The 20788-nt window shown below is 46.2% G+C and overlaps 1 protein-coding gene across 1 annotated transcript in view; it reads right to left on the bottom strand.

Moving 5' to 3' along the window:
• Positions 1-1400: 1400 nt before the first annotated feature.
• The window catches only part of LOC139157913 (uroplakin-3b-like), a 35290-nt gene continuing 15902 nt past the window's right edge, over positions 1401-20788 (bottom strand). Inside the window, exons 2-6 of the mRNA XM_070735164.1 lie at positions 20018-20158; positions 16141-16363; positions 7219-7301; positions 5204-5333; positions 1401-2452 (exon numbers count right to left, since the gene is read on the bottom strand). Coding sequence (XP_070591265.1) covers positions 2344-2452; positions 5204-5333; positions 7219-7301; positions 16141-16363; positions 20018-20158 — 686 coding nt within the window. The 3' untranslated portion in view covers positions 1401-2343. The remainder of the gene's footprint in view (positions 2453-5203; positions 5334-7218; positions 7302-16140; positions 16364-20017; positions 20159-20788) is intronic.

Genomic DNA, 20788 nt, shown 5'->3' with positions numbered 1-20788 from the left:
TCACGGCATTAGAAAGGTTAAGAACCACTGGGCTAGAGGCAATAGATAACAGGATAAAATCAATTACATCTGCCTGACAGGATTAAGACTAAGGAAGTGATTATTAAGACTCACCGTGAGCCTTTGAGAAAAAAGTAAAAACGATCACATAATAAAAACACACCAAGCAAGCCTTTGGATTACAAAATGCTGTAAAAATTGTATAAAAGCTCATGTAAAACCAAACCAATTGGTCAGCTATCTAAGAACTGCATGCTGTGTATGGGTTGGTTCAATAAACCTTCTTTCCAGTCAGCCTCTATGTCCTTTCAGGCATATTTCTCACAGCTTGGAATTGAACCAGTTGGGTTTTCCTTCCAATAATCTTGCCTGCCTGGGAGAAACCCAGGTATAATTATGGGGATAGTATTTTATTTGGGAATAAGAATCAGCAGTAGACATAGGTGGTGGGAGAAGGAAAGGGAGCCACCCCCCGCAAGTGCCTCCAGCCCCCTTGTGCCCCTGACTTCTCGCCGCTACCGCACCTGGCCCCCCCAGGCACCTCCAACCCCCCTCGCGCCCCTGGCCTCTCATTGCTGCCCCCCACCCGCACGATCCGCCCCTCTTTCCGGCTTTCTCCTCCTCTGCCTCCTGCAATGGTGGCTGCAGCAGCAACTCTAAGGAGAGGGGTGGCATAAAAATCAACCAACCAACCAACCAACCAACTAACCAACCAACCAAACCAATAAACAATGCTGTTTGGCGGGACCCAGGGGAAGAACCTTCTCTGTGGCAGCCCCGACCCTCTGGAACCAACTCCCCCTGGAGATCAGGACTGTCCCCACCCTCCTTGCCTTTCGTAAACTCCTTAAAACCCACCTCTGCCATCAGGCATGGGGGAATTGAGACATCTCCCCCGGGCCTATACAGTTTATGCATGGTATGTTTGTGTGTGTGCATATTTTGCTTTTTAATAAGGGGTTTTTAGTGACTTTTAATTATTAGATTTGTTATACATTGTTTTATTATTGTTGTGAGCCGCCCCGAGTCTATGGGGAGGGGCGGCATACATATCTAATAAATAATAATAAAATAATAATAATAATAATAATAATAATAATCAATCAATCAATCAATCAATGGTATAGGAGCGTGGCTATCTCAGAATGTGTAGCCATAGTTTAATCTAAGACATCCACACTCATCTCCTCCCTTTTCTCCGAATCTCCAGAAAGGGGCGGCATACAAATCTAATAAATTATTATTATTAAATTAAATTATTATTTCTCCTGAGCAGGCAAGGAATGAGAGATGGCATTCCCTTTTCAAACATAAAACACAACTGGAAGTTTGTGATTAATAAATGGAACAGGAAGCAGGCAGGATAAGGAAAGAAAATACTGACTGATCCTGAGCAACAATTTATTTATTTATCTATTTATTTTATTTGTCAAACACGTATAGGATAGCAGTAGTTTGTATAAACATAACATAAAGTAAAAAGTAAGGATAAAAGAGGACAATAGAACAGTAGGACAGGGATGGTAGCCACAGTGGTGCACTTATGCACACCCCTTACAAACCTCTTAGAAATGGGGAGAGGTCGAATGTAGACAGTCTAAGGTTAAAGATTTTGGGGTTTGGGGAAGAAACCACAGAGTCAGGTAGTGCATTCCAGGCATTGATCACTATTGCTGAAATCGTATTTTCTGCAGTCGAATTTGGAGCGGTTTACATTTAGTTTGAATCTATTACGCGCTTGTGTAATTGCTGCAGTTGAAGGTGAAGTAGTCATTAACAGGAAGGACATATTGATATATGATTTAGATCCGATTGGAGGTGACGTAGTTGTAAATTGTCTAATCTCAGTATTTCAAGTCTGGTGGAATAAGGTATTCTATTGCGAGTGGAGAAGTGAAGGATTCTTCTTGTAAAACATTTCTGGATTCTCTTGATTGTAGTAATGTCTGTTATGCAATGTGGGTTCCAGACAAGTGAGCTGTATTCCAGAATTGGTCTAACAAATGTTTTGTAAGTTCTGGTTAGCAGTGTAATATTGCCAGAGAAGAAGCTACGTAAGATTAGATTAATAACTCTTAGTGCTTTTTTGACAATGTTGTTACAGTGTGCTCTTGTTCTTAGGTCATTGGCTATGAGTACTCCAAGGTCTTTGACAGAGTGACAGCCATCTACAAGTTCATTTCCTCCAAGTTTGTATTTTGTATTCTGATTCTTTTTCTCAATGTGTAAGACAGAGCATTTGTTGGTTGAGATTTGACGTTGCCAGTTTTTGACCATTCTGCGACATAGTCAAGGTCTTTTTGAAGGGTAGCAGCATTCTCGGTGATCTTAAATAGGAGCTCATTAATTGTTGGAGAACGGATCATGCACTGTATGAGTGGTGTAGCGCACTATGGGCGGATCCTGTATTCCCGTAAATTCGGCAGACATCGGTTTTTCACAAATGTTGGAACTGTGGAAAAGAAAGGCAAAGAAAGAATGAAGATGGTATACAATGCAGGTCTTAGAAATTATGCAAGATAATAGGATTAGCCTACCTAGCAGACAATTAATTGAAGACCATTGACATTTCCCCATCTGTTTTATGGCAGCGCTTCTCACAGCGCCTTTAGGTTTTGAGAAGCCATTTGAAAGACAGCTTATCACCCCAGAGCAGGGGTAGGCAAAGATGGCTCTCCTATGACATGTGGACTTCAAATCCCAGAATTCCTGAGCTAGCATGATTGGCTCAGGAATTCTGGGAGTTGAAGTCCACAAGTCATAGAAGAGACAAATTTTGCCTACCTCTGCCCCAGAGAAAAAGATTGTCTTTTGGTACAGAAGGTTCCCATTTTGTGGAATCTCAGGTAGCAAATTTGGGGAAGACCTACCAAAGACTATGGAGATCTTCCACCACAGTATAGAAAATCTTAGGTAGGTTCATCATCTCCTAGACGAGTCGGTCCACTTCAAAGTCCAGGTTCAGCAATAATCTTTTCCCCTCATGGTTGGGAGGACTTTACAGATGGATGAATTGGTCTATTGTGCTGAGCCAAATGTTTATTAAACATGGTTTGGAGTCAACTACATTTGGCAGGCTGTACTAAGCGGTAAACAACAGCGTACAAATCACAGTGGCTAGATTCTTATTCCTAAAAGCCAGCAAATTTGTGTTCAAGCGAAATGTGGGAACTTTCTTACAATGTCAAGAAAAATAATCCAAACATTTACACAGTGTGTAAAAAAATGACCTTTCTCCACGGGTTCAAGGCAGGGGAGGGTTCCTCTTACCTGTTCCTACTGGTGCGCTGCGTGCGTATCACATCTCCTAGCCTAATTTTGCTTCTGCGCATGTGCAAAGAGATGATTTCCTTTCTGCGCATGCTCAGAAAGCCAGAAAATTGCCAAAAATTAGGGGGGAAAGATGGTGGTGCACACAGACTGGCAAAGACAGCATCGGAGGTGTCACGCCAAAATTGCGTAATTGGCGGGTCACTACCGGAGCGGTGCACTGGATTACACTGGTAGGACCCCATCTCCAGAGCCAGGGTGGCACAGCAGGTAGAGTGCTGTACTGCAGGCCACTGAAGCTGACTGTAGACCTGTAGGTCAGCGGTTCAAATCTCATCACCAGCTCAAGGTTGACTCAGCCTTCCATTCTTCTGAGGTGGGTAAAATGAGGAGGTAATATGCTGGCTCTGTTAAAAAGTGCTATTGCTAACATGTTGTAAGCCGCCCTGAGTCTAAGGAGAAGGGTGGAATAAATGAATGAATGAATGAATGAATGAATGAATGAACGAACGGACCGACCGACCGACCGACCGACCGACCGTCCGTCCGTCCGTCCGTCCGTCCGTCCGTCCGTCCATCCATCCATCCATCCATCCATCCATCCATCCATCAATCAATCAATCAATCAATCTCTGGTTCAAGGTACATGACTGGGTCAAGATTAGGCTCTTCATCCTTGTGTTTGTGTGTTTGTGTACACATATACACAGATACATACATCATGTTTTCCTGAAAATATAACGTACCCCGAAAATAAGCTTTACCCTGATTTTCATGCCTGTGCCTAATATAAGCCCTATCCCCAAAATAAGTCCTAATTAAGTCCTGCCCGCCATCTGGTTGTCTGATGTGGGGCAAGGAACAGGCATTAATATCAAGCTAGGGTATGTGTGTGCAGAGGATAGAACTGCCCCATGCACCCCGCACATGCTTCCATTAGGACTGCTGCGGGTCAGGCCGCTGCCTGACTTCTGCAGCCGCTTGTGGTTGCTCGTGGCCAGATGCCATATGGTGCATCATGCTGGTGCTGCCTTTCATGGCAAAACGCCACAAGGCTCCTCATGCTGCCCTGATTCCAAGGAATAGGGCAGCACAGAAATCTAATTAATAAATAAAATAAATAAATCAATGCTAATGCCACTGCTCATGCACACAATGGCACAATGTGCCATGCAACCTCCTGCCACATGCGGCAGCACTGGCACAACAAGCTATGCGGCACTGGCTACAAGTGGGCATCAAAGGCTGCAGAAGGAGTCGCGCAGCGGCACGAGAAGTGTCAGGTGTGGGAGGCATGTGGTGGTCCTAAGGTAAGTAGGTAAAACATAGACATCCACCAAAAATAAGACTAAAAATAAGTCCTTGTGGAAAGAACCATGGTTGGTAGGTAGGTGGGTGGATGGATACATGGATGGACGGACGGACGGACGGACGGACGGGTGGATAGATGGATAGATAGATAGATAGATAGATAGATAGATAGATAGATGGATGGATGGATGGATGGACGGACGGACGGACGGACGGACGGACGGACAGACGGACAGACGGACAGACGGACAGACGGACAGACGGACAGACGGACAGACGGACAGACGGACAGACGGACAGACGGACAGACGGACAGACGGATAGATGGACGGATGGACAGACAGACAGATAGACAGATAGACAGACGGGTGGGTGAGTGGGTGGGTGGGTGGGTGGATAGATGGATGGATGGATGGACGGATGGGTGGATAGCCAGACAGACAGACAGATGGACAGACAGGTGGACAGTTGGATAGATGGATGGATGGATAGATAGATAGAGAGAGAGAGAGAGAGAGAGAGAGAGAGATGGATGGATGGATGGATGGTAGATATAGATGGATGATAGATTGTGTGTGTTTGTGTGTGTACGTACATAGTTTCATAGATATACGAAACATACTATTTATAGATGAAGGTGGCAATGAGAGAAGCCAGGAGTACGGCAGAGAGGATGGTGAGGATGGCGATAATGATGCTCGTCTCAATTCTCCGCCGTCTGGGCTTGGGAACAATTTTGTCAGGATTTCTCCCTGGTAAAAAAAAAAGCAAAAAGGTATTTTTATCACGTAATCCTTTCAAAGTGCCATCTTAGAAGGATTTCCTTTCCTTCGGGACAGAATAGTTTTTGTAATGCCTGAAATATTTCTTTGAAATCGAGATATGTAGGAAAGTGAACCTGAATTATTCAGAGAGCATCGAAACACCTCCTCCAAAATGAGTCCAACTCAGTCTAACTTTTCAGTGGCTAAGCAAGACAGTTGTTAAGTGAGTTTTGTCTCATTTTATGACCTTTCTTGCCACAGTTGCTAGGTGAATCACTGCAGCTGTTAAGTAACATGGTTGTTACGTGAATCTGACTTTCCCACAGAATTTATTTGTTAGAAGGTTGCAAAAGGGGACCACGTAATGCCAGAACACTGCAACCATACTACATATTGTACATAGAAACATAGAAACATAGAAGACTGACGGCAGAAAAAGACCTCATGGTCCATCTAGTCTGCCCTTATACTATTTTCTGTATTTTATCTTAGGATGGATATATGTTTATCCCAGGCATGTTTAAATTCAGTTACTGTGGATTTACCAACCACGTCTGCTGGAAGTTTGTTCCAAGCATCTACTACTCTTTCAGTAAAATAATATTTTCTCACGTTGCTTTTGATCTTTCCACCAACTAACTTCAGATTGTGTCCCCTTGTTCTTGTGTTCACTTTCCTATTAAAAACACTTCCCTCCTGAACCTTATTTAACCCTTTAACATATTTAAATGTTTCCATCACGTCCCCCCTTTTCTTTCCGTCCATGCCAATTTAACAGGGGTTAGATACACTCCACTAAACCATGGTCAAACACATCCTATTTTGCGTCCTTATTGTCAGGTTAGTGTATATTTATTTATTCATTTATTTATTGGATTTATATGCCACCCCCTCTGAGGACTTGGGGAGGCTTACAACATATGAAAGAAACAAGGTTGACTCAGCCTTCCATCCTTCCGAGGTGGGTAAAATGAGGACCAAGATTATGGGGGCAATATGCTGGTTCTGTTAAAAAGTGCTGTTGCTAACATGTAGTAATCCACCCTGAGTCTAAGCAGAAGGGCAGCATAAAAATTGAATGAATGAATGAATAAATAAATAAATAAACAAACAATAAAATACAGCAGGCTAAATCCAATTAATTAAAACTAAAATTCTAACTTCCTAATTATATTAAAAATCAATCATACCCATTCAAATAATAATAATAATAATAATAATAATAATAATAATAATAATTATTATTATTATTAGTAGTAGTAGTAGTAGTAGTATTAGTATTAGTATTATTATTTATTAGATTTGTATGCTGCCTCACTCCGGAGACTCGGTGCGGCTCATAACCCTATGATTTAACCATACATAATAACCATACATAACATTCATCGACCAGGGGACTAAGGTCTAATCGCCCCAGCCTGGCAGCATAAGTGAGTCTTAAGACTCTGGCAGAAGGTGAGGAGGGTGGGGACAGTACGAATCTCCGAGCTGCTTCCAGGGGCCCCCCTCGAGAAGGCTCTTTGCCTAGGCCCCGCCAAGCGACATTGTCTAGTTCAGTGTTTCCCAACCTTGGCAATTTGGAGATATCTGGACTTCAACTCCCAGAATTCCCCAGCCTGGCTGGGGAATTCTGGGAGTTGAAGTCCAAATATCTTCAAGTGGCCAAGGTTGGGAAACACTGGTCTAGTTGATGGGACCCGGAGAAGGCCGACTCTGTGGGATCTAACTGGTCACTGGGACTCATAAGGCAGAAGCCGGTCCCGCAAGTAATCTGGTCTGAAATATTGTAGAGGTAGGTCCACGTGTGACTGTCTAACCAAACTGAATGGGATTTCAACAGGCTGGACATGTGACGGGGATGCTGGCTAGTTACCTTGAATCAGTGTGATGGGATCAGACCATTTTGTTTCCTCAATGACGTCTGTTGAATTCTTTGCCATTGCCAGGAACTTGACCCTAGAAAGAGAAAAGCTGTGTGTCTTAGTGACAGTGAAGGGTCTTCCAAAATTTGGCAATAATTGATTTAAAAAAAAAATAAAAAAAAATGGCAACTGTTCCTTCCTGATCATTTTTCCCACAGGCCCTTGACTTCAAACACTCAGTGAGCCTGGGAAGTATGGGGTTTGTAGTGTGATGCTTATGATCAACATTGGTTGGGCAAGGCCGTTCTAAATTCTATCATTAACATGGATTTGATTCTTGTCTTGAAAAATCCTTGAATAGCTATATGATACATATGGACCTTCATTCTCTTCCCACCTTAGCTGCCTTTTAAATGCCGAATTTCAGAATTTATTTTATTTATCTATCTATCTATCTATCTATCTATCTATCTATCTATCTATTTATTTTTTACTTACTTACTTAGTTACTTACTTACTTATTTATTTATTTATTTATTTATTTTGTCCAATACACAATGAGGGTTTTAGTGGGTACATATCTATATATACAAAGTAAAATACATGATGAAGGTTATAGAGGAGATACTCATAGTAAAATATATCTAAGAAATAATAGAAAAGAAGGTATAGTAATAGAAAATATCAATGAAAGAATAGAAGAAGAGATATAGGAATAGAAGAAAGGTATAGGAGATATAGGAGAGCAATAGGACAGGGGACGGAAGGCACTCTAGTGCACTTGTACTCGCCCTTTACTGACCTCTTAGGAATCTGCATAGGTCAACCATAGATAATCTAAGGGTAAATTGTTGGGGGTTTGGGGATGACACTATGGAGTCCGGTAATGAGTTCCACGCTTCGACAACTCAGTTACTGAAGTCATATTTTTTACAGTCAAGTTTGGAGCGGTTAATGTTAAGTTTAAATCTGTTGTGTGCTCTTGTGTTGTTGTGGTTGAAGCTGAAGTAGTTGCCGATGGGCCGGACGTTGCAGCATATGATCTTGTGGGCAATACTTAGATCTTGTTTAATGTATCTTAGTTCTAGGCTTTCTAGGCCCAGGATTGAAAGTCTAATCTCGTAGGGTATTCTGTTTCGAGTGGAGGACTGATGGGCTCTTCTGGTGAAGTATCTTTGGACATTTTCAAGGGTGTTGATGTCTGAGATGCGATATGGGTTCCAATCGGATGAGCTGTATTCGAGGATGGGTCTGGCAAAAGTTTTGTAAGCTCTGGTAAGTAGTGTGAGATTGCCAGAGCAGAAGCTACGTAAGATTAGGTTTACAACTCTTGAAGCCTTCTTGGCTATGTTGTTGCAGTGGGCTTTGGCACTTAAATCTTTTGTTGTTAGTATACCGAGGTCTTTAACTGAGTGGGGATTATCTGTGATAATTTGATTATTCAGTTCGTATTTGGAGTTCAGATTCTTCTTCCCAATGTGTAGAGAGGGTGTCTTGGAGGGTCTTGGAGGATGGAGTTGCTCAATAAACAAACTGCTTTGCTTGCTAATTTAATTAACAAATTTCTACCCCTAACTTTAATTTAATAATATAAGTGGTATTTCTCTTTGCTTTTTAACTATTAATTTAATAATTAAAAAGAGAAATGAAATACAGATGTTACATGGAATGTAACACAATAACCCTAAGTGGCAACATCTAATCATTTTTGAGGGGTCCAATATTCTTGGAGAAATAACTCTTTGACAATAAATCCTGCATGTGATTTGCTGCCTATATTTCCTAAGACAAGCTATTGCTTGTCTAAATAATTGATTGAGCTTTTTTCTTAGAAGAACAATTTTTTGATCTGTTGTTACAAAACACTCAAAAATTCTAGAATAAAAGGGAGTGTATACTGACTTTTACGCCTTGGAAGTAAAAGTGATTTGCAATGGTAAAAGGCTATGAAAAGGTTAATTAAAGGTATTCATATACCCCGGTTATTGCGTCCCCGACCATTGCGAATGGGCTACATCGCGATTTTTCAACCCGGAAGTAAAAACACCATCTGCGCATGTGCGCCCTTTTTTCCTATGGCCACACATGCGTAGATGGTGTTCCCCGCCGGGCAGATCAGCTGCTGGGCGGCTTCCCTGGGTCTTTCCCCTCTTGCTGGCGGGAGGGTGAGAAGCCCCCCCAGCACCCGCTCGCCCTCCGTTCGCCCGCCCTTCGCCCGGCCACCCGCCATTTGCTCGCTGCTCGCCCGGCCACCCGGGTTCGTTTGGCTTCGGGACTCAGTTGGGAAGCGGTACGGGTGTTTTAAAAGGTCTCCGCCGGCATGGGGGGCTTCTTAGCACCCCCCCAAACCCGGGTTGGGGGTTCGGGGGGGGTAGGAAGCCCCCCATGCCGGCGGAGACCTTTTAAAACACCCGTGCCGCTTCCCAGCTGAGTCCTCAAGCCAAGCGCAGAAGTTAGCCTTGAATCCCTTTGAATCCCGCCGCTTCTGCTGGATATGGGCGATGGGGGGGCGATCTGCCACACCCCTGGCTTCCGCACCGCTCGTCCCACCCACCGCCCGTATCCAGCAGAAGCTGCTGGATTCAAAGTGCTGGGATGGGGGGCTGTCGGGACACCCCCCCCCACCCCAGCACTTTGAATCCCGCCGCTTCTGTTGGATACGGGCGATGGGGGGGCGAGCTGCCACAGCCCCTGGCTTCCTCACCACTCGTCCCACCCACCGCCCGTATCCAGCAGAAGCTGCTGGATTCAAAGTGATTCAGGGAACAGAATGGAGCCTTCCGCGGCGGGGCTGGTAGGAGGGGAGCCGAGGGGATAACCGAGCCCAGCCCCGTGGAGCCCAGGATCACTCGGCTGCCGGCGGCAGGAAGGCGAATCCCACGGGGCTGGGCTCGGTTATCCCCTCGGCTCCCCTCCTACCAGCCCCGCCGCGGAAGGCTCCATTCTTCGGCTCCTCGCTAGCGGGCTTTCGAGATGAGTCCTGAAGCGAATTCGCTTCAGGACTCAGCTCGAAAGCGGCGAGAGCTAGCGCCCAGCCCCCTGACATTCGCTTTCCAGCCGCCGGCAGCCGAGTGATCCTGGGCTCCTTCGCAACCTCGGAGAGCTTCCTGGGCATGAAAGCTCACGAAAACCAGGAAGCTCTCTGAGGTTGCGAAGGAGCCCACGATCACTCGGCTGCAAGCGGGAGGAAGGCGAATCCCACGGGGCTGGGCTCGGTTATCCCCTCGGCTCCCCTCCTACCAGCCCCGCCGCGGAAGGCTCCATTCTGTTCCCTGAATGGAGACCGCCGGCCGCTCAATCGGGCCGGCAGGGAACAGAATGGAGCGTTCCGCGGCGGGGCTGCTATGGGGGGGGGGAGACGAGCCCAGCCCCGTGACATTCGTTTTCCTGCCGCCGGCAGCCGAGTGATCCTGGGCTCCTTCGCAACCTCAGAGAGCTTTCTGGTTTTCATGAGCTTTCATGCCCAGGAAGCTCTCCGAGGTTGCGAAGGAGCCCAGGATCACTCGGCTGCCGGCGGCAGGAAAACGAATGTCACGGGGCTGGGCTCGTCTCCCCCCACATAGCAGCCCCGCCGCGGAACGCTCCATTCTGTTCCCTGCCGGCCCCATTGAGCGGCCGGCGGTCTCCATTCAGGGAACAGAATGGAGCCTTCCGCGGCGGGGCTGGTAGGAGGGGAGCCGAGGGGATAACCGAGCCCAGCCCCGTGACATTCGTTTTCCTGCTGCCGGCAGCCGAGTGATCCTGGGCTCCTTCGCAACCTCAGAGAGCTTCCTGGTTTTCGTGAGCTTTCATGCCCAGGAAGCTCTCCGAGGTTGCGAAGGAGCCCAGGATCACTCGGCTGCCGGCGGCAGGAAAACGAATGTCACGGGGCTGGGCTCGTCTCCCCCCCCATAGCAGCCCCGCCGCGGAACGCTCCATTCTGTTCCCTGCCGGCCCCATTGAGTGGCCGGCGGTCTCCATTCAGGGAACAGAATGGAGCCTTCCACGGCGGGGCTGGTAGGAGGGGAGCCGAGGGGATAACCGAGCCCAGCCCCGTGGGATTCGCCTTCCTCCCGCTTGCAGCCGAGTGATCGTGGGCTCCTTCGCAACCTCAGAGAGCTTCCTGGTTTTCGTGAGCTTTCATGCCCAGGAAGCTCTCCGAGGTTGCGAAGGAGCCCAGGATCACTCGGCTGCCGGCGGCTGGAAAGCGAATGTCACGGGGCTGGGCTCGTCTCCCCCCCCATAGCAGCCCCGCCGCGGAACGCTCCATTCTGTTCCCTGCCGGCCCGATTGAGCGGCCGGCGGTCTCCATTCAGGGAACAGAATGGAGCCTTCCGCGGCGGGGCTGGTAGGAGGGGAGCCGAGGGGATAACCGAGCCCAGCCCCATGGGATTCGCCTTCCTCCCGCTTGCAGCCGAGTGATCGTGGGCTCCTTCGCAACCTCAGAGAGCTTCCTGGTTTTCATGAGCTTTCATGCCCAGGAAGCTCTCCGAGGTTGCGAAGGAGCCCAGGATCACTCGGCTGCCGGCGGCAGGAAAACGAATGTCACGGGGCTGGGCTCGTCTCCCCCCCCCCCATAGCAGCCCCGCCGCGGAACGCTCCATTCTGTTCCCTGCCGGCCCGATTGAGCGGCCGGCGGTCTCCATTCAGGGAACAGAATGGAGCCTTCCGCGGCGGGGCTGGTAGGAGGGGAGCCGAGGGGATAACCGAGCCCAGCCCCGTGGGATTCGCCTTCCTCCCGCTTGCAGCCGAGTGATCGTGGGCTCCTTCGCAACCTCAGAGAGCTTCCTGGTTTTCGTGAGCTTTCATGCCCAGGAAGCTCTCCGAGGTTGCGAAGGAGCCCAGGATCACTCGGCTGCCGGCGGCAGGAAAGCGAATGTCACGGGGCTGGGCGCTAGCTCTCGCCGCTTTCGAGCTGAGTCCTGAAGCGAATTCGCTTCAGGACTCATCTCGAAAGCCCGCTAGCGAGGAGCCGAAGATTGGGGGCGGCGCGGCTGTTTTAAAACGTCGCCGCCGGCAAGGGGGGCTTGCCAGCACCCCCCGGACCCCCAACCCGTGTTTGGGGGGCTGCTAGGAAGCCCCCCATGCCGGCGGCGACGTTTTAAAACAGCCGCGCCGCCCCCAATCTTCGGCTCCTCGCTAGCGCTGCGGAAGTTAAAAACACCATCTGCACATGCGCAGATGGTGTTTTTACTTCCGCAGCGCTACTTCGCGAAAACCCGCTCGTTGCGGGGGGTCCTGGAACGGAACCCTCGCAACGAGCGGGGGATCACTGTATATCAGATTTATCCATCTTTTGTTTTTCTCATCTCATGTCTTTAATTTTTCTGGCTTATCGTTTCTGACTTCTTTTCAATGCTCTGCATAACACTGTTTATCCTGAAAGTAAAATGTGTAATAGGTATTGATATTTTGATGTGGAAAATGAAAATGCACATTCTTTTGGATCAATGGCATTTAAAGAAGTTTAAAGGGAGGAAATGCTTGGGTTGAAAAACGAAAGCAAAGAGCTTTGAAAAATGTCCCTGCGTATTCAGCTGAGTCAGCATTTATTAGTAATATTAATAGTTTTATTCCTAACTCTTTTCTTTTAATTGAACAAGAATTGTTCTGAGTAGCAACATTGCGAATGAATGTTTCAAATGTTTGGATTTGTACTTGTTAACATATGTATGTATGTATGTATGTATGTATGTATGTATGTATGTATGTATGTATGCATGTGTTGTGGTTAGCTCTGGTCCAGCTCCTGCCCCAAGGACTGTGGATGTGGGGGAGGCATCCACATGTTGCAGGCCTGTTTTGCCCCCGGTGGAATCTGCTGATGAAGGCTCCTCTGACCAAGAAGACATGAGTGACAGGGAGGAGGAGAGTGGGGCAGACAGCTCAGAAGGAGATCAATTATCTAGCTGCTCCTTGGATTCAGAACAAGAGTTAATGATACAGCCACGCATGCGGAGAGCGATGCATAGGCAGCAACAACTGAGAAATTATTATCAAAGAAAATGAGGCCCCCTGTGGTTGGGTGGGGCTGTGGTAATTAGTGAGGCTGCTATAAATAGCAGCCTGTGGGTTTGGCCATTGTGGAAGATTATCTGATCATTGTGTTTCGTGACTGCTTTACTGACTTTGACCTTTTGTGTGCTGATTTTCCCCCGCTTTGAAACTAAACCAGGGCAAAGTGTGTTTCACTTTGTGAAAGAAGAAGGACTGTGAATTGCCTCACAGCTGCAAGCTAAGTATCACAGAACTGATAAGGGACTTGTACAAATTACCAATTTGTTTGGAGGCGAGTGCTCTTTGCTATACCAAAAGAGGGCTTGATTTAAGTGAATTCTCATTATAAAGAACATTGTTTTGAATTTTCAAACGTGTGTGTGTCTGAAATTTGTACCTGTGAATTTTTGGGAGGATTCTACCAGAGAGCCTGACAGAACTGTATGTATGTATGTATGTATGTATGTATGTATGTATGTATGTATGTATGTATTTATTTATTTATTTATTTATATATGTATATAACATATTTTTGCTGATAATGAAAATCAAGGGGAACTAGTATAGGTCTATTTCAAGCCAATTAGCTCTCATCAGCTAGCTATATTTTTACCGGGATTTAAACCTGGGCAGTCTGCTTATAAGGCAGTAGCATTTAACTTCTAGGCCACAGGTTCTCCTCCTGTCACAGCTTGTACCAGAAAAGAATTATATATATATATTTCTGTTGAATCACCCTGGTATACCCAAATATGGGAGGGAGCATACTGCTTCCTTTTTGCCTCTCAGCCCCTTCAGGGGCCATCCAGGCAGTTAATTTTATAGCCAACAAACTATGTTCTATATGTGTAACATAGTTTTGTTGATAAGTGAAAAGAAAGGGAGATTAGTATAGATCTATCTCAAGCTATTTAGCTCTCATCAGCTAGCCATACCCTTACCGGGATTTGAACCTGGGCAGTCTGTCTATAAGGCAGTAGCTTTTAACCTCCAGGCTACGGTTTCTCCTCCTGCCTCAGTTTGTACCAGAGAAGAATTATATACAGTTCAATATAAATAATTGAAGACAATGGATATACAGTGATACCTCGTCTTACGAACCCCTCGTCATGCGAACTTTTTGAGATACGAACCCGGGGTTTAAGATTTCTTTGCCTCGTCTTAAAAATCCTTTCTGTCTTACGAACCCGAGCCTAGGTTCGTGGGCTCTCTTACTGCACGTGCGCTCTTACTGACAGAGGGATTCCCCTGCCTTGTGATTGCCCCGATGGGATTTTCCATTTGTTTCCGCGCCGACCGGGATTCTCTCCCTCCTGACTGCCAGCCGAAGTGCCTGGTCCAGATGCCCGCCTTCCTCATCCATCTGCACGGCGGGAGGCGAAGCGCTGGTGTGAGGAGTGTCAGTCCGGCCCTCCTGCCTCCCCCCCAGCCAAACACCTAAAGCCTTGCACCACCGCCACTGCTGCAGGAGGCTTAAGCCTCCTGGTACTCCCTGCCCCTTGCCTGTGGCCAGCAGAACTGCCTGCCTAGTGCTCTTGCCTGGCGGGAAGCGAAGCGCTGGGGTGGGGAGTGTCAGTCCGGCCCTCCTGCCTTCCCCCCAGCCAAAAATTTAAAACCTTGCACCACCACCACCACCACCACAGGCATAAGTCTCCTGGTCCACCCCGCCCCTCACCCGTGACCAACAAAACTGCCTGCCTAGCGCTCTTGCCTGATGGGAGGCGAAGCGCTGGGGTGGGGAGTGTCAGTCCAGCCCTCCTGCCTCCCTCCCCAGCCAAAAACTTAAAGCCTCGCAGTTGCCACCGCTGCAGGAGGCTTAAGCCTCCCGGTCCTCCCCGCCCCTCGCCTGTGGCTGGCAGAACTGCCTGCCGAGCACTCTTGCGTCTGGCGAGGAAGAGGAGCCGGGGAGGAAAGAGGCCAGATGTTAAGATCTCTGGGCTACCTCCTGCTGTTGCTTCTTCCTTCCTTCTCTCCCCGGCTCCTCTTCCTCACCACCCACTGTCATTTTCACCCAGCGTTGGGGTGGATGCGAAGCAAAGAAGCCGTGCTGGCTCCCAACCCTTTCGGTTCTGAGGAAAAATAAGAAAGGAAGGAGGCTCCATCAAGTGGGCAAATCAGCTTGGGGGGGCAGGAGGGGCAACTCCAGACCTGGAGCCTGACTCCCCCCCCCAGCGCTGCCGGACAGGAGGACTTGGGAGTCAGGTTCTGCCGGCTGGTTATTCAGGATCCTGGCTGGCAGCTTCAAGCGGACGGTGGGCAGGAGGGGGAGGCGGGGAAGGCTCTTTGAGAAGCCACCCCAGGAAGACAGAAGGGAAGTGGTTGTATCTCCCTGCCCTGTGCACTCACACACCTCGCGAAGGTCACTCTCACTCTGACGGTGAGAGTTATCAACCAGTGGAAGAGCCTGCCAGCAGAGGTTGTGAATGCCCCATCACTTGACACATTCAAAAGAAAATTGGACTGCCATCTGGTTGGGGTGGTATAGGGTTTCCTGCTTGAGAAAGGGGTTGGACTTGATAGAAACATAGAAACATAGAAGACTGACGGCAGAAAAAGACCTCATGATCCATCTAGTCTGCCCTTATACTATTTCCTGCATTTTATCTTAGGATGGATATATGTTTATCCCAGGCATGTTTAAATTCAGTTACTGTGGATTTACCAACCACGTCTGCTGGACGTTTGTTCCAAGGATCTACTACTCTTTCAGTGAAATAATATTTTCTCACGTTGCTTCTGATCTTTCCCCCAACTAACCTCAGATTGTGCCCCCTTGTTCTTGTGTTCACTTTCCTATTAAAAATACTGATCATGGTATATGCCGATATTTTCACCAGCAGCACAGTTCAAAGGTGTCAATTCTGTATTATGGACATGTATTGTTTTGGTATTATTTCAGACAATGAAGAAATAAGTGAAGGGAAAATTCAGGGAAACTTTTAACATTCTTTTCTCACCTGTATGGTCCGGGGCCTGGGAGGGGACCATTACAATTTGGCCTCCAAAGATCCATAACACACTTGGTTTCACTCCCCACGCGCAGAACGGTAATATCATCACTTTTTTCTGGACAAGGGTAGTTTGACGCTGAGGTGTCCAAAGTCAAGTAAAAAGAATTATTGGCAAATGATTGGTAAGGAAGATCCTTAGGCTCTGGAGGATTTTTGAAAGTCTTCACAGCTAGAGGGACAAAAAGCAAATGGTTTTTTTCCCCTCCATTCCAATAAAGCTGAAGTTGTGAGTGATGGGTCATCACGCCTCATCCACCAAATCTTTATCAAATTTAAATATCATTCATCTTCCAAGAATGTGTAAAAGGTGTAAATATCCACGGGGAGCAGAAAGTAAATTTTTATATATTGAAGAGTAGAAAATAAAAATATATGTATTAGATGGATATTATTATGAATTGATGCATTCCCTTGTTGACTAGTAAGATTTATGTGTGGTATGATTGAGTAGTATTGACTATTTTTAAATAATAGTGGGTTTTAGCTTCAGTTTTTAATTATTGGATTTGTACTTGGATTTGTATTATTGTTTATTGCTGTTGTGAGCTGCCCTGAGTCTTTGGAGAGGGGCGGCATACAAATCTAATAAATTATTGTTGTTGTTGTTGTTGTTGTTATTATTAGGATTTATATTCTCTCCAAGGACTTGGGGCAGCTTACAACATATGAAAATACAATACAATTCTCAAATCCAATAATAGCTAAAACAAGCAATCTAAAACCCTAATTTAATTTAAAAACAGTCATTTCTAATCCACCAACATACATTCCATTCAACATACATTCATTCATAGGCAGGGGCTGATGACTAGTGTCCCCAGGCCTGTCGGAACAAGTGTGTCTTCAGACACTTACGGAAGGCCAAGAGGGTGTGGGCAGTATGGATCTCTGGGGGGAGCTGACTCCAGAGGGCTGGGGTCCCCACAGAGAAGGCTCTTCCACTAGGCCCCACCAAGTGACGGGACCTGGAGAAGGCCGACTCTGTGGGACCTAACTGGTCGCTGGGGCTCATGTAGCAGAAGGCGGTCCCATAAGTAATCTGATATATAAATTGTATTCATATTAACTTTGATTAAAAATAAATGAAAAAATATCATTCATCTCCCAAAACAAATGACAACAAAGTTAAGTGAACAAATAGCAAAGGATTGTTACTGTGGTTATTATTGTTACTAAAGCCATTTACAAGCAAAGAAGAAATGTTGGGGAAAAGGCTGGGATGGGCAGCAGGCAGGACGGGGTGGAACGGAAATGAAACTGCATGCCCAACTCCAGCTGATTGGCCGCAGTCACTTCCTGGATTACCGGTCTCTGCTCGGCTGTTCTTTTTTTCCCTGCTGCTGCTGCTGCGCCTGCGCTCCTTGCTTTTTTCCTCTTTCCTCCTTCCTGGGCTCAGATGAGCTTCCCTCTCTCCTGCCCGGCTCCCCTCCAGCCTCACGCGGCCACCTCCTACCTGAGGTTCAAGCAGAAGGTGTGGGTGGAAGTGGCGCTGGCAGCATTTATGCTTCTGGCAGCACCCGTTTACCTAGCTACCCACCCTGAAGCGGAGGGGCGACCCAGGAAGGAGAGCATGGGAAACACCAAGCAAATTGTCACCCCAGCGAGCGACACTGGTAAGGTTGTAAGTCGAGGACTTAACAAGCAGTTAAGTTGAACAATGATGATCGTTCAAGTCACTCCCATCTGGTCATATGGCCAGCAAGCCACTCCTACCCAGTCACATGAGCATTAAGCCACACTCACAAAATAAGCCACACCCACAGTGTGGCAGTAAAAGGTTTGTTTTTTCAGCAAAAAAATGCTTAATATTGCAAACAATCTACATCGTGGCTGCATTTTGGCTGCAAAGGGATGTTAATAATCTCAATGTCTTGCCAGTCTCTGGGAGTCCCTAACCTTGAGGGCACAACCAAGTCTTGAGAGACCTTCAGAAAGCCAAAAGATCGTGCAGACTGCAGCTGCGAGAGCAATCATGGGCTTCCCCAGGTATGCCCACGTCACACCAACACTCCGCAGTCTGCATTGGTTGCCGATCAATTTCCGGTCACAATTCAAAGTGTTGGTTATGACCTATGAAGCCCTTCATGGCATCGGACCAGAATACCTCCGGAACCGCCTTCTGCCGCACGAATCCCAGTGACTGATTAGGTCCCACAGAGTTGGCCTTCTCCGGGTCCCGTTGACTAAACAATGTCGTCTGGCGGGTCCCAGGGGAAGAGCCTTCTCTGTGGCAGCCCCAACTCTCTGGAACCAGCTCCCCCCAGAGATTAGAACTGCCCCCACCCTCCTTGCCTTCCGTAAACTCCTTAAAACCCACCTTTGCCGCCACGCATGGGGGAATTGAGATATCTCCCCCGGGCCTATATAATTTATGTATGGTATGTTTGTATGTATGTCTGATTAATAATGGGGTTTTAAAAATGTTTGTAAATTATTAGATTTGTTATGAATTGTTCTATTGCTGTTGTGAGCCACCCCGAGTCTCCGTAGAGGGGCGGCATACAAATCTAATAACTAACTAACTAACTAACTAACTAACTAACTAACTAACTAACTAACTAACTAACTAACTAACCAACCAACCAAACAAACAAACAAACAATCAAACAAACAAACAAACAAACAAACAAACAAATAAATGGAATAAAGACAGCATCACTTCAGGGGAAGGATATTCTACAATAGTGATGGTGAACCTATGGCACATGTTCCACAGATGGCACACTGAACCATCTCAGAAGGCACATGAGGCATTGCCCCGTATCAGCTCCTGTATCATGTGTGTCCTGTCCAGCTGAATTTTTCGGGGCCTGTTTTTCCTCCTTCTCACATTCTGTGTTCTTGCCTGCCTTTTGTCCAGCTTTACCAGTTAACTATTTTGATATTGGTTGTCATTTATGATTAACACCAAGCTATATTATTTTTGGGGTGCTTAATCTAAGATCTGTGCTTGATCTGTTCTGACCATAAAGATAAACCGAGAGTGTGATGGATGCAAACTAACTTAGTGTATCTGGAAAAAAGCCAGGACTTTATTACTACTATCATTATAATCCATTTTCATCCTTCTCTTTTGCAATTCACCGTCAGTGCAGAAAACCTGGACCATTACAACCTAGTAGAGGTCATTTCTGCACATATGGCATGCAATCATTCCTTGTGAACAAGTAAATTCCCTTAACATTCAGTTGAGGTCCAACCCAGCTGTTTTCCTTTCATACTCTGCAGTTGTTAAGTTCATTTGGGAACAAGTCTATGCACATTGGCAGAGTGAAAAAGTTGGGGATGGGGAGATAGGTTATGTTGTTGCAATGTCACTGGAAAGTACAATCCTGAGATGTCCAAGTTTTGTTTGGAGGCTTGTCTCGGAATTAAAAAAATAAGATAAAACTGTTAATCTTAATGATGGCCTAATACCTCTTTTAAATCACACCCTCCTCTAATCCCATTTCTGAAAATCATTGATTTGCTGGTGAATTTTAATTCACACTGTTGGAAACTGGAGATTGTAATTCCCTATCCAATCCTACCTGAAGTGATAATTCCAAACCTTTATCTAATGCAGTGCTTCTCAATTATTTTCTGTTATCACCCCCCCCCCAGGAAGAAGTAAACATTTCACACACGCACACACCAACTCTCTGCCAGGATGATTTTTTGCAATATTCAGCATATTTTTGCTGAAATAACTCAAGTGGCTTATCAGCGTGATTGGGGCGGAAAGAGGGACATCTGGTCACCTCATAGAAGGGGCCACTTGGGGTTGGTTATTCCCATTATTTTAGAAATTATTACTACTGCATTGCTAAGAACCATAACATACCTTCACTTTGAGCCACCACCAGCCAGATAACGTACGTGAGATTTTTGAAAACGCAACGTGGTTGCTGTAGGGTAAAAGTGGAAGTAGTGATCTTCCCTTCCATTTCCTCAGAGGTGAGATGAGGCGTATAGTCAACCAAATCTGGAAAAAAAGAAAGAAAACAAAGTGAGCTTTCCTCTGCATTCAGGCCCCATTGCTTCTCCGTACAGTGCAGGGGTATAGAAACATAGAAACATAGAAACATAGAAACATAGAAACATAGAAACATAGAAACATAGAAACATAGAAACATAGAAACATAGAAACATAGAAACATAGAAACATAGAAACATAGAAACATAGAAACATAGAAGTCTGACGGCAGAAAAAAACCTCATGGTCCATCTAGTCTGCCCTTATACTATTTTCTGTATTTTATCTTAGGATGGAGATATGTTTATCCCAGTCATGTTTAAATTCAGTTACTGTGGATTTATCTACCACTTCTGCTGGAAGTTTGTTCCAAGGATCTACTACTCTTTCAGTAAAATAATATTTTCTCATGTTGCTTTTGATCTTTCCCCCAACTAACTTCAGATTGTGTCCCCTTGTTCTTGTGTTCACTTTCCTATTAAAAACACTTCCCTCCTGGACTTTATTTAACCCTTTAATATATTTAAATGTTTTGATCATGTCCCCCCTTTTCCTTCTGTCCTCCAGACTATACAGATTGAGTTCATTAAGTCTTTCCTGATACGTTTTATACTTAAGACCTTCCACCATTCTTGTAGC

This window comes from Erythrolamprus reginae, chromosome 1, assembly GCF_031021105.1.
Source record: "Erythrolamprus reginae isolate rEryReg1 chromosome 1, rEryReg1.hap1, whole genome shotgun sequence".
Taxonomy (NCBI): Eukaryota; Metazoa; Chordata; class Lepidosauria; order Squamata; family Dipsadidae; genus Erythrolamprus; species Erythrolamprus reginae.
The sequence above is the reverse complement of the archived record's forward strand: the minus strand, read 5'-3'. Positions and strand labels throughout refer to the sequence as shown.